The sequence below is a fragment of the Corvus cornix genome, chromosome 3, assembly GCF_000738735.6.
Source record: "Corvus cornix cornix isolate S_Up_H32 chromosome 3, ASM73873v5, whole genome shotgun sequence".
NCBI lineage: Eukaryota > Metazoa > Chordata > Aves > Passeriformes > Corvidae > Corvus > Corvus cornix.
Window position 1 is genome coordinate 47,310,415 of NC_047056.1, and position 27,036 is coordinate 47,337,450.

The following is a 27,036-nucleotide window of genomic DNA, read 5'->3' on the forward strand; positions in this document are numbered from 1 at the left end:
GCAGATGCTCCTTGCTTCCTGATTAGTGCACAACCCAATTCGGACATGGACGTGCAAGTGAAATATCCTGAATTTAGTATCCTGAATTCTTCTCTAAGCTTATCTTTGCTGCTTTTTATCTTTATACAGAAATAAAACCTACATTTAAAAAAAAAGGCATTTCTGCAAATACCACAGGACAGTGTGGGTATAATGCTTTGACAGTATTTACTCAAACAGAAAGCTTTGAGTGGATGCCTTGGCCTGGTAGTTTTGAAGTAAACTTTTCAAGTGAAATTACTGGAAAGAATAGATTGCATCTAAATTACTGAATACATTATCTTCCTGCTGCTTGATGCAGATAGCAATAATCGAAAGACAGAAGGGAGTGGAGGAGAGCAAAGAAAAGGGGAAGCAATAGAGACAGTAAGAAGGGATGACAGCAGCAAGTTGCCTTAAGACAAAGACGAAAAGATCACAAGATTCATAGAAGCAAGAGAGCAGGGATGTCCTGCTCCGGGTTTTGTAGAGGATGTTAAACCTAAATGCTCATCAGAAGAGTGAAAAATCCAAACCGGACAGGTATTAGCTGCCTTGATAGAAAATTTCAATACATACTCTCTTTTCTGAAGTGAAAGGAGGGGTGAGATTGCATAACTGACTCATCAAAGTCCCAGAGCCCATCCTTTTGCTGGTAAGGTCATGTCTCTGAACACCAGAACAGTAAATTCAGGACCAAAAGCCTGGAGAAAGGAGGCTCACATAAGCTCATTCATCCCAAGAGGACAGCTGAGATGGGAGGTCACTCTTTCACAAATGCTACAGAGGAACTTCCCTTTCCGAAACAGAGAACTGTGTGTGCTTCCCACCTCCCCAAACACAGGACAGCTCGAATTTCTGATTTTCTGCACTATGTAACCGGTTGCTATACACCCAGCTGTGGGTTGCTCTACCAGGGAACAAGCAAGGAATTATTAGAAAAATCGAGTCTGTTCTGGTCCTTATTCAAATGTGCATTTTTTTTTTAAAACATGGTTTATAATACTTTAGATTTCAACCATTTGTTTCTATGGACTCTACTCAGAGTCTTTTATGGAAGCTAAGCAGCACTCACATAGCATAAAAAATCCTAACAGTTTAAAAAAAAAAATCAATTACCTTAAGCTATTTGGAGAAGAAAAGGGCAAATCAATGCTCCATTTGTTCAAGTATGTTCTGCATATTTTTAGATACCTATCAATCACAACATACTAAATGCTCTCCCGGGTGAAACTTTTCAGATTAACAACACCCACATGAAAGTGCTCTTGCAAAAAAATAGGTATGTGCCCTCATTATACATCACATCACCTTATTTGCACTCAAACACCTATTGTGAAGGATTCAAAATGGGACACGTATTTTCTAGGCTTGAGCACCAGGCTTGCCTTCTCTGAGTGGGATCATGATTGGATCCCACATGATGAAGTTGCACAAATATTCTCATGCCCAGCAGCCCATCAGTGCAACCGGGAAGAGTGGGTCAGGACACCACCACACCAGTGGATACACCAATTCCCACAACGCTCTTCCTGTACTTAATGTCTCCTGATTTATTTTATATATACACTAGTAAATCCCATTAGTTTTAACTGATCTGTTGTTGAAGGTATATTTTTGGAGTCCTCATAAAAAAAAATTATTTGCAGGCTTCAATCAATGATACTTAGCTTCATTAATAATATATTCCCCGATGTCTTTTTTAATAAAAGCAAAATAAAATAAAGCCTAAGAAGTATGTGAGCTTGCCCCTTCACACTTCTGATTAATTCCAATTTTATTATTTACATGAGCAAAATCTTTATTTAAAACCATTTACAAACCACTTGCAAGTTAGGGGGAAAAAAATCAATCAAAGTGATTTGCTGGGCTTTAAAAAATGGAGGCTCTCTTAGCTCCTATTATTTTTCATCTCACTTCAGGAGGCTGCTGCCTTTGCATTTAATACAAAACTCTACAAACAAGGAGAAGATGGTTTCTTCATCCTTGCAGGCAAAGCAGGAAAAATCAAGGAAAAGATGACTCCCAACCTGTTCTCTGTAAGAGCTTTGTCTGCCTCTTACTCTTTTAACATACACTGTTTCTCCTTAAACAAAAAGGGTGCTTGCTAGAAATTCAGTATAATGGAAGCAAACAAGAACCAACAGCCACCTAACATCAATAGGGACAGGCATATTGTGTCCTTCTTATAAAGGAAGCACAATTTCCTTTTACAGTGCCATACAACTGAGAATCACACACTTAGAGTACAACTGCCCAGCAATCTTTACTCATCAACTATGTCAGAGGTCAATTACCTGCCCTGCGGCATAGCTTCATGGGGAGGTCATGTAAAAGCTCTAACATAGAACTTACACCTTTTTAGGACTTAAATAAGATGCAGTTACTTCAACATTTATCTTCTGAAAAAGGTATTTTGAAATGAAGTTTTCATAACATCTTGCATTAGCATGAACTTGTGGCAAAGCAATCCTCTGCACATAAGGCACCGGGGACTTCTGGGATGCTCCAATGATCCTCCTCAAGGATGAGCTGCAGATAGGAGTGGGCTGAGGTACTGCCTGCCTGGGACTACATGGTATTGCCAGCCTCTCTAATCAAGGAGTTTGTTTATCTTCTAACTTTTGTCTGTAGTGCCTCTCTTGTAGCCTTCATCCTTATGTTGTGGTCATGTTTTCAACCTTTTCTTTAGAATCAGGAGTGTTGATATAGGGCATTTCTCTACTGATACACCTATGTCACCTATACTGTTATTTCAGTCATAATAGTACTGGCATAGCTGAATTGGACTCTACAGAGCTATATAGCTATACAGGACTATACAGAACAAGGACTATATAGAGCAGACTTCAGTTAAAAACTTTGGCTTCATGAAGCCTTTTTCCTTTCTTGCAGAGTACTAGCTAGACTGCCTCTCCACAGCAAGCTGAACTAAATGTTATGCCAGTCTGCTTTTTTGTTATTGCTCTCTAGTTTATCCCAGACACAAAACAAGCAATACAGCAAGGTGATGTAATTATTATCCCCGGAAGCATTCAAAAACATGTAGATGCATCACTCAGGAACACGGTTTAGTGGTGGACTTGGCAGTGTAGGTTAACAGTTGGACTTGATGACCTTAGAAGTCTTTTCCAACCTTAATGGATCTATATTCTATGAAATAAGTATTTTCATTTCAAAACTGCATCTATGCCTGGCCTGGCCTTCAATAGGAGGTGTGTGCAGGGATACAACATGCCCAGTGGTACAAGGCTAACAGTAAAATAGTGCACACTTGCAACACCCCTCATCAATCACCCTTTCTGGACCTGGTATTTCAATAGTAGAAATTTCAGCTTCTGAAGTGATGTGTCTGGGTCACGTCATTGTAAAATTACAACAGAGTCCTCTAGGAACTGTTTAGTAAGCTGGCTCAGACCAGTGAATGGCTAAAAGATAACACTGTAAAGCCTTGTATTTCTCTATTTCACTATCCTGTAAATCTACCAGAATATTTTAGGCTGTATTTTGTCAGTCATTCATGCATGCTAAACAATGTGGTCTTTTTTTTTTACCCTATACTTTTCATTCTCCTGAGGATATCAAAGTAGTTTAATATATAAATTCACAATGAACAGCACCAACATGGGTAAGTATCCTGCGTGGGTCCCAAACAAGGGAAATACTAATTATGCTTTCATTTATGTAATGCAAAGTTATAGCTGGAAACAAGTAAGAGAGTAAACACTAACTCTCCACAAAAGACTATCAGCAGCTAAACTCTGCATTAATTAAAATCACCTAATTCCAGATACCCTGTATTTAAGACTTTCTTCCAAAGGTCTGGCCCAGGATCTCTCTGGACCTCTGATTAATGTTGCACTGTAATTCAGAGATGCAAATGCTGCACATTATATAGGAGAACAGAAAAACTAATTAAAAAGTATTACAATAAATTTCCTGCAAATAGTAGAATAGCTGATGCAGCTCTTTGGAAAGTATTAAATCAACAAACACGACAGATAGAAGAGATGTATTTTCAAAATTGAATGGGACCACAGATTTGGCTGAGATCGTTACATTTGCATAAAATCTTGGGACTTGACTTCTTAGGAAAGTTATTATGCAAAGGATGCTGCAATGCACTCAGCACTGCATATTCAGCTTCCTGTACGAATATATTTATCAAGGGCAGTATGGGTGACTCCAGCTGTCCTGTGGAAATGGCTGTTCCAGAGAGCAACTCAATGTTAGGAGTGTCCATATGGAAACTGACATACAGTAAACTGTGTATAACAAAAGAATAACTCATTGTGACTTGGCAGTATATATCATGTATACAATCTATAGAATTTAAAAATCAACGTAAGTGAAACTTATAACATGGCTGCCCTGTCACAGATGTGAAATTGTCCCATCAAAGAGGGATTGTGGACATCACTCTGCTTGAGGCTCTGAATCTACACAGTTTAACATGACAATATGTGATTCAGAAGATAGGAGAAAACGGTTAATATTTTCAGAAAACAAAGCTGCAAAAGGAGAGAATAATGAAGGAAGTGGTTTGCTGGTGAAGAGCCACTTTAGCCATCAGGCAAGAAAGACATCAGATATTTTGCACCGTAGTATGGCAAATGAAACCCAAAGCATCTAGAACCTGAAGCAGAGCATATTCACAGGGAAGGAGTAGTTCTGGCAAGGACATGCATACTTCCACATACTATCAGAAGCGTGGGAGACCTTACAGGCCAGAATAATCCTAGTTTCCCTTTTTCTGAGAAGCAGGACAAGAGAGGAGCAAAGACCTGACATAGCACTCATGTGACCATTCACCGAGTCCGTTTTCAGCAAAACATGAACAAAGTGCAACGCAGCATCACAAGAATGATGAAAAAAATAAAAAGCCTTCAGCTTGAAAAGAGAATGAGAAGGAAAAAACACAGAGAAGGCTGAGAGTTGACTGCACGACAGTGTGCAAGAAATTACACATGAAAGTCTACACAGGAAAAATTTGATGAGTCTTTACATAGCAAACAAATGCACTGTGAGATCCAAGGAAAAGGAGTCAATTGGACTTCTCAGAAAAATTAGGAGGAAAAATAACTCATAATTTACTATCTGAGAGAACAATTCACTATTGAAAGAACTTATCAAGTGCAGCGGATTCTCCACTACTGGTGATTTAGAATCAAGACTTCCATTTCCTTCCTGAAAGATGAAAGTTTTAGGTTTAAACCTATTTATCAAGGGTAAAAAAGACTCAAAATGACTGGGAACTGTCACCATCCATCTTTTTGCCTGAAGGCAGGATCAGCTATTCAAATGCCACTACCAGCTTCAAAATCCTGAAGTATAATCTATTCTGTTGCTTTGCTGTCCTTGTTTAAACCTCTTCCTAAATATCTGATCTAGAACTCGATACAATTCAAGTCCACCACTTGTGTTATCATTACTGATTAAGAGCAGCACAGTTCCTTTATCTCTGCAGAACCTTTTAAATAAAAAAGTCAGAATTGTTATGACAGTCCCCTCTTTCCCTGTCTTCTCTATTTGTTTTTATTTTCCTGTGATTTTAGGTAAATTTTTAAAATCTCTGATCATTCTTCTTGTTTTCTTTTGGACTCCTCTGGACTAATTGTCATCCTTTTTAAATTAAGTTACTCCCAAACTGGTAATCTGCAGTGTGAATGTGAGCATGGAAGCTAAACAACAGTAAAAACAGGATAATTCAGGAGTTATGTCTAATCCCACCTTCAGTAACTAGATTTCAAGCAACAATCTCTATTCTGAGACTATCATGTTACCAGCTGAATGAAAGATAAAAGGTCCATTATGCAAAGAACACAGGAAAACTAGGGAAATAAATTCTAAATTAAATAATCCTAAAATGTGTGGAAAAACTCACCATAAAGCAATGCTTTAAAAAAAAAACAAACACCAAAAACCAAAACAACAAAATACCCTGCTTAGATCATACAAAGGTCAAACTGCACATTAGATTTGTGCTTAGCCTTCCATCAAGTCACAGTTAAAAATCATCATTACACACTCACATAATTTAAAAAATGTAGTATAAAAAGGAAAAAAAAAGATGTAGGAGGGATTACAGCACCATGTGGCCATTCATGAAATGTGTACTTTACAAGGCAGACCTCACATGATGGTAGAAAGTGTTTCATGATGTGTTAGCAAAAAGTACAGATTATAACGAACACACATAAAGACACAGTGTTAATGCCATGCACATGAGTTTAGATGACAGTTCCCTACTTTTAAGAGCTTACCCAGAGGATAACTTTTTTTTCCTTTGGTTACTAGACTTTTAATGACATTTTCCTAAGTGTGCATGTTTTGGGTGGTGGTGTTTTTTTTTTTTCTTTTTTTTGTTTTGTTTTTTTTTACGGAGAAAAAAATCCCACAACATAAAACTACTTCAGTAGATAATCTTAGGCTGCAATCATTGTTTCAAGATGTTGATTCAAGGAGGCATTCAAAGAGCCCAACCCCTCCCACAGCTGAGCTGTATAGAGTCAGTGCAAGCTGACTCAACTATTGCTCTTTGTACAAAGTATACCTGAGTTTGCATTCAAAGGGTCATGGACATTCAGCATCTTATTATGCCAGCTCCACACATCTGCTCAGCACACTCTTTTCAAATGCTAGTGAAGCATGGTTGACATATAATAGGCAGGTTCTGTAAAACATGAACATGCTGTGTGGCCTTACTTGCTCCAGAGAAAAGAAGAAACAATAATTCTCAAATTACTAAAAAATCTGAGCGTTGCGACAAAAATCTCATGATTCCGTCTTAAGACAATGAAAATGGCGTCACAGAATCCCTCTGGTTTTACAGACCTCCAGTCAGTCTATAAAAAAAAAGTGAAATTCTATTTCCAAATCAATGGACCAAAGATCTACATACGTAGGTTAAGTCATTGCAAAGCAAGATGTTTATTGGCCAAAAAAAAATTGTAAATGTGTCATCCAAACCTTCCAAATGATCAACAAGCTAACATGCAAACATTCCAAACACAAGCTGCCAGCACAGAGTGTGCTTCAGCTTTCAAGCACGCAGCTTATTCACATAACAAAGTTAATTCACCAAGATTTACCTCCTTTTTGTTTGTTAGCTATAGATACATTTTGCAAGAACAAGAGAATGGTGTAACATCAAAGTGCTGTGTTAAAATGTAATTTTTGGAGCTGCTTCTGCATGAGAAAAAACACAGAACCAATGACTAACAAAAAAATCCCAGCAACATTCAAAAATCAAGTTTAGTTTTGGGCTTATCCAGACTGAATTTCTCCTTGTTCATTGCTGCCTTCATACAACATGTGACTTACTGCTACCCAGTCAGAATTCAGGTCAGAGTTGAAGGAAAATGGCCAAGCTGACCAGCACTGCTGCATGTGACACTGTCTGCTGCTACAGCAACTCACTTTATGAATTTTTATTAGTTAGTGTTGGCCATTGTATCTGTGCAAAAAAGTAATAAAAACAAAATTTCAGTAATGCTGATACAGACTGTCTATGAAAAAAGGCTTTTTTCAAGAAAAACAAGAACTTTACACATGAACTCTGCTAATGAAAACCAGAAAACTGGAAATATTTCTTATGTTGATTCTAGGGACTAAAGGCAAGCTCCTTCCCAGGCAGAAGACCCAACAGATCTTTCCTCCCCACAACCTGTCTCCACACACCTCTCACACTGAGCAAGAAGGACACAACAGAGCTGGGGCTGGCATCCAAGCAGGGCACAGGGAGGTGACTGCTGGCTGTGGCCCAGCAGAAAGTCCCCCAGCTCTGTTTTGCATGGCTTTCCTTTCAGCAGATGTACCTGCAGCAGTGTGGTTGTCTCAGTCTTCTACTGACCTTCTCAATGTGGTTTGAAAGTGGCCAACATGCTCAGAAATTATTTAGGAACTGGGGAGGGGATGGAAAGACAGGCAGAACACCTGGAACTGCCGCATGGCTCTCATTTCTTTAGAAACTTACGCCAAAAGTGAAGTGTTGTCCCCTCCCCTCAAGCACATGCACATATATTCCAAATACACACCCTAGATATTAAACTGCAGCTGAAAGGAAGAAGGCAGCAGCCTGACAGCGCAGAAAGGATGACTCCTGACATAGCAGTGCTGAATGATAATTCATCCCGGCTCCGAACAAATAAGATACACTGAACTGAATTATAAGGGCTAATTAAACTGTAAAATTAAATAGTCAGTGCTTTATCTCTGCATCTCCTTAGCACATCATAGGAAATTTTAAAGGGGCTAATTCTTCAGTGGCCTATAGCTACTGCAGAAAGTAAAGAATTCACAGCTCCAGTGAGACATGAAAAAGCCTGTTTCACTTTCTGGGTGGTCATTTTAATGCTTCTCCCTCCTCTGACTTCACCCTGACCTGATCAGCCAGCTTTTAAACAAGAAAAGCTCCCCAGTCACTGACAGAGGCATGTCATTAGGTTTTACACACTCGGCTGCAACACTCACTTACCCCAACACAGGGTATGTGTGTTGATATGACCAATGACCAAGCTTCCTGCTCTGCCTTAACTGGGGTCTGTAAGTGCACGCTCGGAAGGTAAGAGTTTGATGTTGGAGAGAGACATGCTGCCTTCCCGTGACCAAAGCAGGAGTTGTGCAATTCGCCACATCCCTGACTCATCCTTACCCAAAACCATGGCCTTGCCACCCACCTCTGCATTCCTGCAAATGTTCTTCCCGCTTCTCTGAAATCTGTGACACTTGGAGCACACACCAAGTGTCTTGAGTCACTGCCCAATGACTGTTACAGTTCATTCAGCAGAAGATTACTGAGAAATCAAGTGGGGCTTTTCCACAAACTTGAAGCTTCTTCCTGCTTCATTTTTTCTCAGACTAAATAGATGACAACAGGCATTTATGATAAAGCACAGTGAACAAATTGCAGCTATTCTGAAATAGCCTTTTATCTCTCTGCAGGTTATTCTGCTTCTTCACCACTGTACTGCCTGGAACTGCCAGCAACATCTGGAGTCTCAGCAAATATATCAACATATAAATCTTTACCTGCTTAGAGACATTATTTAAAATTTATTGCTGATTAACACTTTGGATGTTTTTCCCAGCAATCTTAGCATATAAACTTCAAATCAGAAAAAGACAATAAAAACCCCAAAACCACAAAAAACCAGCACCACCTTCTAACAAAAGAAACAGTCTCGAAATGGACTGGATGGAGTAGTCGCCCTCCAGAAGCAAGGGGTCATCTCCTACAGCTAGCCCTAACTGCACTGGATAGACTGGGAACAGAAGCTGCAAAACACTTTGAATAAAAGCTTTTTCTATGACAAGGGTGATGTAGAAATTCACCAACATGAAAGAAGAACAAGAAAGTTTTCTTTATCTTCTGTTTGAAGCTGGAATTAATTTGAGTTACGTGTGTGAAAATTCACATAAGATTTGCTTTCACGTGTCCTTTTAAGATTTATCTTTTTGTCTGCCTCTTTGCACTACTTCAGATTAAGAAAAAATAGTACTGAATCAAAAAGATGAAGATGCAGGACAGTAATAATGGATTAATTTATTCAGCTGAACCAACAGGCAATCTTAAAAAACGTTAAAAAATGAGGGGAAAACGGCCTTGGCAAGCATTCAGGTCAGGATGAGATTTTCAAGGTTTTAGAACATTGTTCAGCGAAACTAATGGTGCTTCAGAAACATGCATGTACTCAAACTCACCACTGAGGGCTTAGCTCACTTCCACTGAAGATTTATTCTGGACAGAAGATATAACCTTTTTTTGTTTTCACTTGGAAACAATCATAAGTAAATGCTGTGATACTTTTCTGAATAATCAGAGAGCTTTAAGTGCTGGCAGGTTTATAAGCAGATACAGGACACAAAGGCAGAAAATTCAACTGATTTGTCATTGCTGCTACTCACATCAATAGCAATGTGATGTGATGTTAAGAAATGTTAACTTTGGACCCCCATTCTTTTAGTCTGAGGAGTTTTGCATGACATTTATGTTGAGCTGGCAGAAAAGCTGGGGCAAACTGGAAGAACAGTATTACATTGACAATCTGAGTCCAGCTAACTACTGGAGATAGGAAGGATTCTATAAATGAATAGTTTAAAGAAATCAAGCAAAACTGGAACACTTTCACAATACTGTCATATTTATAATGTGTATTTAAATCACATCCTGAAATTTCTGTAAATGCAATACTTGACAATCCATTTCCTAATGAAATCAGTTTTAAAAAAAAATCACCCTAGAATTAAATAACCGAGAAAATATAAAACATGCTACTTCACTGTTAGGTATAACACTGCTAATACATTTTGAAACTAGGGACTAAAACTTCCAAAACCACTTAATTTATCAGAAAACACTAAGAAATGCTATACCACTAGTAAGCAATGTTGATGCAATTCAATGCTGTCTCATTTAGAAGACTCATCGCCTTTTCACTACTCTACATCTACTAGTTAAATCAAGCATACTCTCAATAAAACAAAAGATGTGTTTTTCAGGTTTGCAAGGAAGAGCCAAAACAGAAGCTACAAATAATTTTATACATCTTATGTAACGGTTTTGTATTTTCACAAATTGGTATTGTAAGAAAAAGGCAAATACATTGTAGATACATCATGTATACACTACAGAAGAAACAGGAAACTTATGTGGCAAGGATGGTATAGAAAATGGGATCTATAGGGAAGAGCAAGAGGTTAAGACTGTTGATCTTTTTCTCGCATACCTGATGTTGAATACTGTCTCTGAAAAATCAGTCTAATCAGAAAACATCCCTTTGACCCTCAGCTGTGGATACTTGTTTGATCTTGCAGTTTAGAAGAGAAAAGAGAACGTTTACCAAAGGTGTAAAGTCCTAATGATTTTTATTCTTTAAAGGTAATATGTTAGAAATGAAACTCTGATGGAATCAGAAGAGAAAACACAGAAGATCAAAATTTTCTTTAACTCTTCTTGTTTCCATGTAAAAAAATCATGCCTATAGTTAAGTTCTATATCAAGTGAACTTCCAGTTGCTCAAAATATTTTATTTTCTGAGAAAACAAAGCTAAGAACGCCCCTCCCCCAATTTTATCATTTCTTACTACACTGTCGACCGATGCCTGAAGCCATGTACTCACGTTACCATGTAAACAAAATGCTGAATATTTAGGCAAGCTCTTGCAAAGATCTGCAGTACATTCGTAATTCTACAGAATTTTTAAAAATCTAAATGCAAGGAATACAATTTGGTGGCACAGATAGCATGGCTCCTGAATATCTTTTCCAGATTAAATTCACAGCCTGGGCAATAACCATCTGCAATCAGCTTTAACCTCTGTATCCTGGCTAAATGCTAACTGGAATCACTCATTCAAGTCCTTCCAAAAATTCCTTAGAAGTTTCATCCAAATTCAATTTTCTTCACATTCTGTGCTATAAAAGTCTCTAGAGTCTTGCTGCATACTTTTAAATATCTGCCAGAAGAAACTGCATTCCCATGATACAGAACATAATCTGTTTGCATGGTTTAAAAATACTTCCATAGCCTGTGGAACGGGGACTATTTTGTCAGAACAAAATTAAATTGCTTGAATTGGTGAAGAGTCATTCCAGGCACAAAATTAATGAACTCAGTTCAGTTTTCAATCTCCTATTAGTATGTGGCTATAGAGAGATGAAACTTTAACAGAAGTGTTCTGCCACTTTTAAAACACAAGTGTACAGTTTAAAGGCCTAAGTTAGCATCTCTTTCATGTTGACTGGAAACACTGTAAATCACAAGCATCTAAGGAGGCAAAAGCATATAATAGCATCCTGGCTTTTCACAAACATACTGTACATAATCATGCTATATAAAGATGAGTATGCAGTAAAAACTGCAACAACTTCTGAATGTGAATTCTAGTGCCAGAAGGAAGAAAAAAAACTGCATTGTATGGTTTATGAGTAAAAGAGGGAAAATGTTTTATGTATTACAATTAATCGAAATCAAAGAAAAATATTTTTGACCAAAAAAATGCCTTACCTTGAAAAGTTGAGGAAATGAACATGTCTAGTGAATAAATAGGGCTGCTCAGCAGTGCTTATGTTTTTAATCAATTCCATCTAAAAAGAATTAACAAATCAAATTTTCCACATTACATCAATGCACAATTTGAGACAAACATAAAACTTTCAAACAACATATAATGATATAATTTTCAAGTCTGATAGAATTACTCAGGACCTCCTTCCCCACTATCCCTCCCAAACACTGTCATTCAAGATAGCATGATGAATACTTTATGTCTAGGCAAGAAAGGTTGAGCTGCAGACACCATTCTGCTACCATGGAGCTTATGTACTTCCAAAATACTTCCAGAACTGGGTATCAGTTTAAGCAAAGGCATAAACTAAAGGAAAAATTGAAACTCTTTCTAAATCTGCAAGAGCTTTCCAAATAGCAGCTGCCCTCTGAAGACACTAGGTCTATTCACCCCAATGCCAAAAACATAAAATGCCTGAAACTGTAACAGAAAGTGGGAGCTGAGCCAATGGCCATTTTCATGTAACAATAAATGCTCCCAACACAGCCAAGACACCCTGATTTGCTTGTTTAAATATAAAAATCAGGACTTGCCATTCCTTTTCCTATTACAACAAATAAGGAGTAAAAATTAAATGGGAACTTTTAGAAAGATGATACTAAATTCTAGTTCAGGCCCATTCACATAATGTTAATTTTTTAAAAATTAAATTAATAATTTGGATTTTCAGATCATTAAAATGGAATAAGGTAAACAACAAAATGGAAATTATCATCTATTTTGTGTAAGCTGAGCTCTAGCTATGACTTACAAGAAACTGGAAGTGTCTAGTGAAGCATCATGCTAGAGAGTCAATGTTTCAGTTAATTTTGCTTACTTCTTATTAATTTCCTAAGATTTATTTTCCAATTTTCTGTTCTGTTTTCAAATGCAGGCTGTGTTATGGACACTGAACACAAATGCACTTGAAATGACAGGTTTATAGATTTTACAAACAGGGTAGTAGAAAGCAATTCACACACCGGGAAAAATAAGAGGTAAATCTGTGAACCACGCGTTCTGGTTTGAATCATATTAATTTATGTACCAAATTTAAACACCATTAAGGAGACATTAATTAAACAAATGTATTTCTTAAAACTTGAATGCTAGAGTTGACAAAGATAAAATAAGCAAAAACATGGAATCCAGCCTGTTGTGTGGTCAAAATAAAGTGACTGGCATGTGTAGAGTTATTAGCAGCAAAAAGAGCATGGTAAAAAATTCTGCCCATGCCATAGCAAATGCCAAACCACATTTAAGAGACAGCAATTGCCAAATCTTCTCCCCTTCTATTGTCCAGTTTCAATATACTGATATTTTGCCATGGTTTTTATAATGTGTGTCACATCTTACTGCTTCTTATCCATCTTTCATTCTCCACTTTTCCCCAGAGCACATACCCTGCCTTCTTCTTTCAGCCAACACAAGCAATAGCCATTGAACTTCTAGGACTGAATAACAAAGTGCACACACTTAACGTATTTTCTTTACTTTCCCTCTGTCTTCAATGGTATTATACACGTACATGTATGATGACCACTGAAGCAAACAGTTCAGCTTGTCCATCTTCTCAGGATGGACTTTTTCCTGTCAAACTAGTTTCAGTACATTGAGGCATATTAGGTACAGACCTTATACATCATGACATATTTGGTCTGAGAAAGTATAGCAAGGTATATTATCTCTGAAAAAGGCTGTAAACCTAAAGAAAAGGAATGTAAGACGAGATCACCAAAAGAAAGACAGTATAAAGGGAAAAGAGAAACAAGAGAATATGCAGAGATGACGTGCAATTAAAAAATAATTTAAAAAAAGAAATTAAAAAAAAAAAGGAAGGGAATAGCTTTCCGTCTTTAGTTAGTCTTATATGGAATCTGGACTGTTTGATTCAAGCACAAAGAGGTCTTTGCACAGCTTCTTCAGTAAAATATAAATGCATTGAGCAAGAAATTTATAAACCTGAAGAGCAAAGCTTGTCCAGATCAGAATCAGAAAGCCCAGGAAGCTTTGCAATACTTAGAACAAATAAATTGAGTACTGTTTGTTCACGCTCTGAAGAGACAAAGGCTTTCCTAGCAAACCCAACATGTAAACACTTCTTTAGAACTGGTAACTCCTTATATTCATTCACCTTGCAGAATCAAACAATAGGAGACCCTGGAGCCTATGTATCAGGTGTCTAAATTGGATTTGCTGTTGTTGTTGTTGTTTTTGTTTGTTTTTCTTTTTTTTTTTGCTGAGACAAGTTACAGGAGAAGCAAAATTCTCAGACCAGTATGAAGCTTTGTGTCATATTTTGCATTTTACTGGTGTTGCTCTATCTGCATGAAGTAAGGAAGGAAGATGGCAGAAGGAAGTTACTGATCTGGTACAGAAACTCTATTCATGCCCCCATGGTCATCACTGTAATTCCGTCTTGGAATAAATGAGAAAAACCTTACTAGAGTATAAATATGGAGATATAAAGATACTATACCCATACAAAGTAATCACACTAAATCTAAAACCACAGTAGAATACTGCTAGATAAACTTAGCTGGGGGTATATGTGAGTGTTACAAAGCACCACATGAGCTTCCCTTGGGGCCCAGCTGTCCTCAGGGCTTGCAGCAATTCGCGCTCAGGAGGCAGATTCACATCACAGCACTGCCACGTTTCTCACTCCATTTCACCTGATGTCAGTCTCACATGAACCTGCTGCTGGACAAGCACAGGCACTTCATCCTCAGGAGGAAAGGGGGGATGGAAAGACGCACACAGAGAGCATCTGGCTCCTGGCTTTTTTTTTTTTCATCTCTTGCTACCAAACTCAATCTCTTGAGCTATGATAACAGCTTGCCCCAAAGCAGAAACAGAATTTTGTTTTGACTTAGAGTACCTTCATATTTAGACACTTAATGATCAACTGAACTTGTAAGCAGATGTGGATAAAGCTACACTGTGCATAAGAACAAACAAGCAAAATCCATTCTTTTAAAAACCCTGCCAAAAGGGTAAGTAAGGCTCAACTGAAACAACACACAGATGTCAGGAGGGAAAAATAAATAACTGTAATGGCTCGTGGCCACATGCAAATTGTGGCCATATTTCCCATGGGCCTCTCACATCATCCTGTCCTGAACTGATTTCAGTCTAACAATCCAAATGTATTGCTCAAAAAGACATCCTTCCTCCTTCTAAGATGATGTTAAAGGAAAAAAAAACCAAAAAAAAGAAGAATCTTCCAGTGTCCCCCAGAAGAGTAAGTTTGGTTGGCTGGTTTTGATTGTTAGATCTTGTTTGTTTGTATGTTTGTTTCTGTAAGATTAAACTAGAAAGAAAGAAAATAAGATGTAGAGGACCCACAGAGAGGAACGGTGAGCAGAGGATGAGGGCTGAAGAACACAAGTACTTTTGGATGGAATGGGTGATGGAGGAGAATGACATACAAGTACAGATTATCATGTCATCCTAAGTTTGAAAAGAAATAAAGAGGTACAAGCAGCAGAAGATAAACAACCCTGGCAAACTCTGTTAGGGAAGAGATGAATCAGAACACATCCATGGCTGGAGGGAGAAGCTGTAGAAATACCTGGAGAAGTCCGAAAGGAGCATGTACCTGCTAGGATTAGGGCCCATAAAGAGCCATTTCTCTCTCTCACTGCTGCCCAGAGCTCTCCTGCAGGAGCCAGGCAGCTCAGTGAAAAACTGCCAAAAAATACACTAATTTGCTCTTGAAATGAACTAAATTGCTCCATGGAGTTAATGCTGCTAAAGAAGGATCCAGAGAGACGGAAATGGCAAAACATGAAGAGTGTGTGTGGAAGCGAACCACAGCAGTGGGTGCGCTGTGCTCCCGAAGGAAAGAGGAGCATCACACTGCATGGCTGGAGTCTGCGGAGATGCTAAGCCACAGCAAGCAGTTGCCAAGACCTCTGTGGTGTGATCAACACATTTGCTCATTCCATTCATCCCCCTCAAATGCCAATTAATTTTAATGTACAGTGTCTTTTCTAGAGTAACATCTTTCTACCACTGTGACTCCTTGCCTTATCTTTTCTTCTAGTTCTTTCTCCTTAATTCATTTTCTGCACTGATTTTTAATGGGGCCCTTTAAAGAAGACCAGATCCACAGAGGCAATCCTGTAAATCACAAGCTATTTTTGAAACAAAAAGCCCACCTGAGAAGGAACACCAAGAGGCAATTCTCCAGGATGAAAGGTTTTCCCTTAATCTACAGTCCTACACTACCACTGTAGGATCTCAGGTGGCCATATGGAAGAAATCAAACAAACTGCTCGACATATATGTACACTTGTAATGGGCTGGTGCTGCATTACAAACAACGCTCCAGCAGATGGCACCGTGAAGTGACTCCAAGAGGGCTGGATGGAGCTCTCCCTGAGAGGGGAGAAACGTGGGGGATGGATTTTCTCTAGCCACGGCATTGTTCCTGCACAAAAACTCAACTCTGGCCTTGGAGAGAGGACACCTTTCCCTTTTCTGGACATGGCTAGTCCAATCCCTGTGCTCAGAGCGGCCCCGCTTTGTTTGAGATTTGCAACAAGTAAGTTCTACTGGGAACAAAAGGAAATAAGCAGATAACAATCTCACCCAGACAACAGCCAAAATGTTACTTTTTTTAAGATGCTGTATTTCACAGTGAGAATTTGAGGTCAAAATGTATCAAAATGGTGAGGCAACTGGGATTTTCCAAGTGTGGTCTGCTGGATCACACTATGATCTCCACTAATATTGACATGAAAAGGACAAAAAAAAAAAAATCTCTCTATCTCTCTTCCTTGTGAGCTCTTTACCTTCTGCCACTGCTTTCAGTCTCTACTGAAGGCATGTAGGGCTCAGGAGGCACAAGCACCTACAAGAATTTTGGTATATCACTTTTATCTCAGCACTCATTTCCATAAACAACTCACAACTCCCAGGAATGAGACTAGATCTTCATTTTCAGCTCTCAAAAGCTTGGAATGGTTTCAAGAATTTATTCACCTCCCCAAACTGGCATGACCAATTTTCTGTCTTTAAAAGCATTTAAGAAAAATTAGTGATGGATTTTTAGTGCATTGAACTGAAATTACATATAAAGTTGGCTGCACAGCCATAATGATGGGTGGTAGAAGTAAACAATTTGAGGATAAACTACCAATTACTCTTGTATGTGACTGATATTTGTGTATCTATAAGCATATTCATTCTTACTTTCCTGAATGCAATAAAATGGGAGTGGGGGACATAGGGCATGGGAAGACTTCATTTTGCAGCAGTTCGTGTGGCATTTTAAAGCCACATCAATTAGATTCACTTTAATATTATGTGTTATTTCCTGAATTTAATTTACTTGAAAATATTATAGGAAATGGCAAGGCACATATTAATACATCTGTTTCCAGAAATCACTCCCTTATGCCCACAGATGTTCAAAGTTCTAATTGCTGGCAGACACACATAATTTGGGAAAACTTCTTAGTAGGAAGGAGACTGGAAAAGGCAATGAGAATATGGGTTCCAATTATGTGCAATCCCCACAGTCATTAAGAACACCTACATGCTTAACTTTATTTAACAACAGCAGACTGCAAAAGCTAAATATTTACAGAAAAGTCTTGGCTGGATCAGGGCTTTAACCAAACACAGGACAGACGAATGACAGAAGGAAGAGAGACATATCATCTCAAGTGAGAAGCCCATGCTCATGCTGAAAGCCTACAGCCCTGCCCAGCTCTTTTTTCTTGTTCCAATGCCTGGAGCCTGAAATCATTCATTCCCTTAACTTCCTCTTGTGTAGACCACATTAAAGGTGGAAAAAAAATATTTTTTCATATTCTGCTCTTAAAAACTGAGAAGACAACTAAAAATGCCCTGAACAACAGAATAGTTACTGTCTCCAAGCACATTTTCTGGTGATCAAAGGCACTTTTCAGAAAAAGTACTCATTAAATTATGAGACTATTGTAACTATGGAAATAAACCATAAAAGAAAATAAAGAAACATAAATTATGGTAGGGCAATCTATAGAGTAAATCATCAGCTCTGTAGCAATACTTCCAGCACATTTGTTGTCTAGTAACTTAACTGCTTAGGGAGTGCAAAAGGTAATGCAGATAATTATCTGTCAGTGTAGTGGTTGCATCAAAAATAAGTCTGGGCCTCTCTGCAATCTCTACATGCTGGACTAAAGCACAAGACTGTGAAGAAGTGATCTTGTATCATGTTTTAACAAAGGAAAATCCACCTACCAGAGAAAGACAGAACAGAACCGAAAGGAAGAAGCTGATGATCGTGGTGAAAGCTGGCAATTACTAACACCTGACAGACTTTTGGGTTTTATGACATGTCTCCCAATCAACAATGAAAATTGATGAAAGATACAACAAAACCCAAACAGCCCAAAACACAAAAGCAGCCATACCCACAGAAATCCCATATCCCAGCAGAAAAACTAACCAGACAGGCTCTGCAGCACAGGATAGTTTGATCCCTTTCTGATGGGACCATATTGCAACCTTCCCAGGCCGCATGGTGCTGCTGGTAGGATACACAGAGGGACGCTGCAGCAGGCGCAGAACAGGCCTTCCCTCGGCCACAAGAGGGGCAGTGAGGGGACACTGTCCCCCTCTGCAGCCTGTCGCTGCTGCGACACACCCAACCGCGCATAGCAGCCGCCTTTGGGCTGGAGTGGCAGCCCTGGCTGGCTGGTCCCCACCTCTGGCTGAACTTGACTATCATGGAGTCTTAGGTCAGCCAGCTGAGGTGGGACCCCAATGGACATCTCGAAGGGGAGGAAGGTGAGACCTGTAGGAGCAATATCAGCTCCTAAATTTTCATCTGGAATGAACTTCTGCATCTAAAATAACAAACTTGTGCTCATGAACAGGCTGCAAGTAAACGACCCCCAATCACAGCACAATGTCACTGGCAGGCCCATATCCGTATTTTGATCATTGCACACATCCTTTTGTGGTTTGCAGGCTGCTATTTCTAGAGGTGACACAGGCAGCAATTGCACCCTTTACCTGATCAGCAGCTCAAAATACCAGCAGTTGGCGACCTATGCAACATCTGACTACAGTTGTGCGCTTTGAGTCTGAGGTTTTCCTGCACTACTTGTATCAATCTACTAACAGAAGTGATGCTTACAGTGGGTACATGGTTACCCTGAAGAGAAGAAAATTTAAATAGCTGGATCTTTCATAGAAACAAAGCTGCAAAAATAATCCTTCTACAGCTTTAAGGGAACATAAAAAAAGGTGTCTGGGTAAAGAGGTTTTATGTGGTATTTTCACTTCCCTTAGTGAGGGTTGTGCAATAAACATGAAAAAGACAGATAAGCAAGAAGCTGAGATAGGATCAAGGACACGTCATATTATAGTAACATGGGTTAGCATGGCCCTGGGAAACTTTTTGAAGCAACTGATTACTAGAAGTGAATTAAGAAAGTCATCATAAAAGACCCTTTTGACTATTATTTGCTCCTGCTCCTGTTTAAGACCCAAGTTAGGACTGAATACCCTGGTTCTATGACAAATGGCTGTGCCCTGCAGATACATTAATGCATGTCCCAGATGCTGTTAGCACTTCACTGTACTAATCTTTCTTGCCTCACTGGTAGTCTAACTGCTAAGCTGACTAAATTCAAGAGCTGTCTCACTGGAAGTTGGTTTTTCTGGTTAGCTTCCACATCATGTTGTTCTTGGCTCTGCCACCCATTTCTCTTATTAACTGAAGACACTTAGAGAATGATGAATTCTGCATGAGTACTCAGGACAAAGTAGCAATACATCTTTTTAATAGGATTTCTGCTAACATATGCCTTTGTTTCTAAGTTTTGTACACATAATAAGAGAACAGGATCTAAGAGGAGCAGGAGTAACTTACCTGTTCGTTTTTGGTCAGTCTTGTTTTGTTATGTATGTCAGATGTAACCAGGTTGAATCCATGTTTCTCTGATAAAATTCTCAAAAGCAAAACCACAGTTCGACTCCCACACTTTCCAACTCTGTTGTAGACCACCTGACTGGGGAAAGGAAGTACCTAAAGAAAGATTGAAAAACACGAAGTCAGTATATCATTATTTTTGTTTCCATGTACCTCTGAATCACACGTTTCGACCTTAAGCCAACAGACACAGAGAATTTCTAGGGCCCTGCCCAGGTCAGAAACATCCACTTCCTCTAGCAAGATAGAAGCTCTTCAGAAGAGAAACAACACGGCTCAGGGAGGTGGCAAGGTGAGATTTCCCCCTTGTGATGCAGTTACATATAACAGATGGGCAACTACTCCAGAAATACTATGTAACTGTTGATAATGACCTAAGCTTACTGCTTGTAATTTCAATGCAAACACTCATCTTCAGTTGACTATCTCCCGTAAAAAGAACTAAAAGGAGTGAATTTCCACTACAGTTTGGCAACTCAAAGTCAAGCTGACATAATGCAAGAGGAATGCTTGAATTTCATAACTTCAGCTTAAAAAGAAACAAAAGAAACCGAACAACAACCATTTGCACAAAGCTAAAATTAATCAACTCTTTTAATTACAAATATAAACGTGAATCTTTCAAACAGACTCAGAGAACAAATCATGCCACTGGCCAAGGATCTACATGCAGAATAATCAACACAGGGCCACAGGGGGCCTGAGGCCAACTGGCACAGTCTGATCACCTCTGTACAGGTAATGTTCATTAAATCACAAAATAGAACAGCCACGTCCAACCTGGCCACTGGGAATGGTGCCCAGACCACACTAACTAGAGAGCACCCTGCTCTCCTCCTCAGGAAACCAGAACAAGCGAGAAGTAATTCAGTGTCTCATAGTACGACACACGCAGCCTTATTTTGTTCCTGGACGATGTCCATGGGTGGTTGTTTCAGCAAAAGGCATTCTGAAATCACACTATTGCACAAGACAAGTATTTGCTGTATAGCATAGAGCAGCATGTGATAAGCTATATTTATTTCCCAGAGGAAACTGTTTGCAAGTCTTTAAATTGGCTAACAGAGTCAGAAGCTCACAATTTCACCCACAGTGGTGCATATACAGCACTTAAGATAATTTTTCTATTAAGACAACGGCACAAAATGTTTCCTGACACAGGGCCAGCACCTGGGTTCCAGCAAAAGGAATGGACAAAGTGATGGCGTGTCTCAACATGCAGTTACTTCTACTGTAGATGCCATCATGTTCTCCCAGCAGAAGGATTTCTAACATAAAAGCAGTCAGATGAGGCTTATGGCACTTTTCAGCGCAGAGTACTTCTTCACTGCATTTGAACAGCTAATAGATCTTTATCAGGGAAGCAAATGATTCCTCAGGCAACCCTTCAGACTACTTTCAAAGATAACCGCCAATTAGAAAGAAAAAAAGAAGGAAAAAGTCTGTATTCTCTTATATTTGATGGGAACTTACTGGCACTTTGCTCTCAGTGTTCATGACCAAATGAATATTACTACTGTTGCTGGTTGCAATGTTTAGGATATCCTGCACTGCAACATAAATGTGGAGGCCATTTTTCTCCAAATTACCTTGGGAAGGAGTAGTTATTGGATGATCACAGACTGAGTTAAGCTTTCCAAGTCACAGGACATCACATCTGCTGATTCAGCAAGCAAAGAAGGACATCTCAAGGCTCATACAAACCCCACACAATGCATCAAGCCTTACTATTTTCTAACTTTTTAATAGGGTTTTCTGTGAGAAACATAGCCCCCATATTTCTTTATCAATCTTTCCTTCAGAAGCCTTGCTTCCTATGAAATGCAAAATCTGAGCCTGAATTATTAGAGAACTCCAAAGGTGATCAATTTAACATCGCTGTGCTACAGCTGTAGCTAACCTTTCCCAAAACTACTGTTAATGATGTCTGGAAGGTTAGTATTTGAACACATTTCATTATGCTGATTATCACACCATAATGAAAAAGAACATGAGCCCTATTCCGGATTGTCCCCTTTTTGGTTCACTTCTCTGCATAACAAACACTAGCACCACTACTTGTCACAGCCCTGCAGCACCATCCACACCTCACTTGTGGAATGGGAATTTCTCCTCTGCTCAGACATACAGTTTTGGAATACTTTGCTGTGTAAGTAAGAGAAAGCCTTCAAAAGAAATGGTAAGTAGATGCTGCCAAGTGCCAGTGAAGGAGCAAGAGCACATACACTATATGTTTGCCTAGCATCCCAGAAATTAGGTGAATAATGAGCACTGGTAGAGTTACAGAAATATTTAAAAATGCTTCATAATTATTGGCTGTTTTGATTTTCCTAGCAGTTTGGACTAGGCAATATAGTGAGCAAAATTTTTTCTTTATTGGTACTTCAGTCAAGTATAATTTTGCTGCATAGATTACACTCAAATTCTAATTAAATCTTCCACTGGATTATCCAGTAACTTTGGGTGAATCTTATAATTCTTTTAAAATTAAATGAAATTAAACCAGCCTTTGTAAATTCTCTATTCTAAGTGCAAAGAACTTTATCAGCTTGAAAAACTGACAGCAGTTACCAAGTTTGGCCAGTTCTAACATTTGTTTCTGAAACTCACCTTCCTAGGTAGCACAACTCCGTTCTGCACACAAACAATAACCATGGTAACCCCCAAAAAGAAACCACAGCAAATACTGCAGATAAAGGAACCTGAAATAAAGGGCTATTATTTTCAGACACTTGTTCAGCTTAAGGAGACCAGTGTATCAATGTCTTGGTTCAGTACATAGCTGAATGCACTTAGGTCCACTCGTACAAGATTCAAGATAAAACACTACAGCTCAAAGCTCGCTTCAGAAGAACAATCATGAATGGTAACCAAAACTTCCCCTGCAGCACTGCTGATTGTGGTTGGCTTTAGGAGTGCACTCCTGAACCCCTGCTCATGTTTCGTCCGTTTACGTCACCATTGCACTTATCACACCCAAATGCCCCAAAAGGTGTGCCCAGTGCACAAAGCCATGCAGTACACAGGCTTGTGCTGTACAAGCAAATATTTGTTTAATGTGACCAGTTCCCTCAGGATGTTGCAAATCTGCTTTCTGCACTTAGATAATGCCAAGGTTATTTCCTAAGAGAAGAATTATACCTCTTCCAGAAACATGAGTTTGTATCAGGCAAAACTAAAAATGCAAGAAATGGAAAACTTCTCCAGAGAGGAACTTTCTTTTCCCCCTCATGATACTCACAAGAGACTCAGACAATACAAGAGATGGTGGCAGAGAAGGCACTTGAAAAGAAGGCTCCTATTGTATTAGCAGAAACAAGGTGGAAAACAGCAGTTGGACATTTACAAAATGCTAACTGGATGACATTTTATTACAGTAAGAGTATGTTTCATGTAGACTAACTGCTGAGGTGATGCTCTGGCAACTTGATATTCATGTAACAATATACACAACTTCAAAATAATTGCAGAGTGACTTTATTGAGCACTGCATCAAAGCCCAGAGGTAATATAAACAACTGAAACATGTAATTCACTTTGGAGTTACATGAATTAGCACTTATAGCCATAAAAAAAGTAAAACCCGTGGTATAATTATAACAGCTCTCTCCAAGGGTTTGGAAAGTTATGTGACAATTTACTTGTCAGTTCACACAGGCTTTTTTTTTTCCTTTTGTTCCACAGTTAAAGAAGATGTCAAGAATCACTGTGAATGAAATCAAGAAGAAAAAGCAACTTTAACCCCAAATGAACTTGCATTACAGAAAATGACTGTCAAGTACCTCCACAGAGAGGTCTGCCAGTCTCAGAAAAGGAGCTATTCAACAGATAGCCTGACAAAAGCCCAGGCTTTCAACTTCACTGGGGGCTTTGTCTACAGATAAATCTTTGCACCAAAAAGAAAAAAAAAATTAGGCTGGATAATTACTTGCAGTGTCAATGATGTAGGGATTCACCCACAGGCCTAAATCATTCCAATTTTACTGAGACAAATCGAGTACAATTTTGCCCATTTGCCAAAAATTTCCCAGTCTCATGTAAGACAGACGTGTTCTCAGAAAGCAATCCATTATATTCACAACTTCAGCAAGTAAGTGACCTGTGTCCTTGTACACAAGTAGGGCCAGAAGCAGGTGACAGAAATGACTTTTCCTTTCCGAGCAGACACTAACCTGTAGTCAGGCAGTGCTCCATGTTTATCAGGTGAACAAGGCCAACCAACACAGACAGTACCAGTAAGACTGTGAAAACAATTAAATATTTGCTGACATCACACATCTTTATACAGCATCACAGCTTCCCAGTCCAACCTCTTCATTTTCTTTTCCTGTCCAACTAAGACAGAATTATAAGAATTTAAAAAAGAGCTTAATTGGTCAGAGGAATGGTCCATTTGACTCATGAGAGGAGGATGATACTCATAAGACAACTACAAACCTGAGAGCTGTCAGCAGTCCATTTCTCTCCAGTGTCTCTCCTCCTCCTCCTCCAGTGTTCCCAAAGATTACATATGGCATGTTAGAAGGCACATCCTTTCCGGCCGCCTGAAGAATTTCTTACACAACTTGTTCCAGAATTTTGTTACCCACCATGCATTTAATTTTAGTTCATCTTCTACTGTTTCCAGATAATATCTATTCTCACATTGTGGATTTCATGAAGACAGATCAGATAATTCAGTCATCACCTTTGAGATCTTCTTAGATACATTGGATACCTCTTTTTAACTAGGGTTTTTCATAAGCCTGCCGTGGTCTTTAAAGACAAACTCAAAGGCCATTAAGAGATAGCCTTCCAAACTTAAGTTCAGGAATTGCTGCTCAAAATCTCATTCCAAACAAGTATCAACTTGCTCACTTTTAAAGCAATCACAATGAGAACTTGCTAACACAGTTATGTCAGCAGAAAACACGACTGAAGAATGAACAAGGGAGTAAATAAAATAAATTATAAGCTAGCATCCTCCTTCCCCATCTTAACCACACAGGTCCAGTTCTATCAACATTCACCTGTAGAGTGTAGTGATGCTAGACAGTAATAAGCTTTTTGAATTAACCAACTCTAAAGCAGACCAGACAGCATGGTCTTCTCTATGGTCACTGAAAATACACTAGAAACCACAAGAAAAGGTAAGGATGAAATTTGTTTCTTTTCAAAGTTCCTATGCCATGTAACTGCAGCAGAGCATTGAAAACAAGGCAGAAGAGGAAACAGAATATTCTTCTGCTGCATTTTCATTAAGAAACTAATTTAATTGAAAAAGGATGACTTGCCTTCCCCTCCCCCTCCCCAAACCAATGCATTTCATCTGTTAGACAGATGACATATTTGGAAGACTAGGTTAAAATGTGTTCTCTAATGATTCAACATCCCTAAGCACCAAGCTAAATTAAAAACATAAGCATGGAGCACAAGCAGCAAAAGGAAACTTGGTTGTAGGCAGTCCTCAAATTTATTAAGGCTAAAGAAAAGCATTACTATGAAGTGTCTGCCAAAGCCTATGGCCCCTGAAGGGTCCCACAAGACAGATCTGTAGAGCCAAAATGAAAATTTGCCGTAATTTTTCTGTAAAGAAGCACTGCACACTTACAAATCTAAAAAGATCTCAGTTCAAAGCACAGCAAAGTATCCCCATTAAGTCTCAGATCAGGTCCTATTACAGGATACTGTGGCTATAGAAACAACAATAATATCAATAGCAACCCGGGAAAATCACAAAGAAAAGGTCAAAGAGCCAGGTTTTAATTTTTAATGTTTCGGATGTATCCTGTCAACACATTTGGGTTTGCTCATCTTATACCTTACCCCTGATTTACTTCTCTACAACAGCAAGTTGCAGCAGAGCAGAACCTCTGCGCCTCCAATGTACTGCACAAGACCCCCCACACCACAGGGAGTGCAGAAACCAGCTTTATTTCAGGCACGTGAAGTTACAGCAACGTAGCAACATTCCAACTTGGCACATGTATACAAAGTCAAACAGGCTGGTAGAGAGCAGATACTCTGTTCACTCAGCAGTTTCAGATACTCACTGATGTTAGGCAGCCTCTGGAGGTGGGAATGGCACTCCTGGCTTTCATCACTCAGCAACACTCACTTGTACTTAAGTGATGGCAGCTCAGTTCCAGTTCCCTTCAGAGATGAAGCAGGTGAGAGGGAAGCACCCTACCAAAGAGATAATTACTTGGGGATGGGGTACAACTACCGCCTCTAGGTTGATCAAAACTTTTCCTTTCGGCCTTTCTTAACACAGCATACTTTTCAACCTCTTCATTCTTCTTGCCTTCCTCTGCAGTTTCTAACTGCAGTTTGTTCACCTCTTTTGGGACCAAAATCAGCTACAGTGCTGTATCTTGTCTCCCTGGTGCCAAGGAAAACTGAACAGTTATTGTTCACGTCTTGCAGACATCTCTTTTTAATACATCTGAGGATAGAATTTAGAAGAATCAAAGCATATGGTACTATCACTACTATAGAGAGGGGTGCAGAACAAAGCTATTGCTCTTTTTCTTCTTTACCCTACATGAACAAATGCAGGTTACAACAGAAAAAGAGCTGTAAGACCCTTATTAGCTTTCTTATAAAAAGCAGTACATTTATCTCTTACTTTTTAAGTTAATCACTTGGTGGAAATTATCTTTCTGGTATGCACCTACCTCATAAGAAGATAAAGGAGATGAATTATCTTAGAACATGGTTCACTGACACTGGTATTTTTTGAGAGAACTAGCATGAGTTCAGGTAGGTTAAGAATTTGAGTGTCAGTTTAATTACCCCATTTTCCACTGGAAGGTTCACCATGTAATCAAAAAACCCTTAAGCTGCAGAATTTGTGCAGGACTGATTTTAACTCCAGAGCAGCATCACGTTATATGTATCTTGGAACTGTAAAGTTTAAAACTGCTGTTTTTCCTTCTGAGCCCAGGGTTTTGTACATTCTGTGATGTGCTCAGAACACACTGGCACAGTTACCCTCTGTTTAAGTAGTAAATCCTATCACATTCAACCCACATGTTTATATTGGATACTTGCAA

The 27,036-nt window shown here is 39.0% G+C and overlaps 1 protein-coding gene across 2 annotated transcripts in view; it reads right to left on the bottom strand.

Annotated features, from left to right (window-relative positions):
- The window catches only part of UST (uronyl 2-sulfotransferase), a 168,429-nt gene that overhangs the window by 74,803 nt on the left and 66,590 nt on the right, over positions 1-27,036 (bottom strand). For both annotated transcript variants that reach the window (XM_039568862.1, XM_039568863.1), the window contains exons 3-4: positions 19,943-20,098; positions 12,027-12,106 (exon numbers count right to left, since the gene is read on the bottom strand). In XM_039568862.1, coding sequence (XP_039424796.1) covers positions 12,027-12,106; positions 19,943-20,098 — 236 coding nt within the window. The remainder of the gene's footprint in view (positions 1-12,026; positions 12,107-19,942; positions 20,099-27,036) is intronic.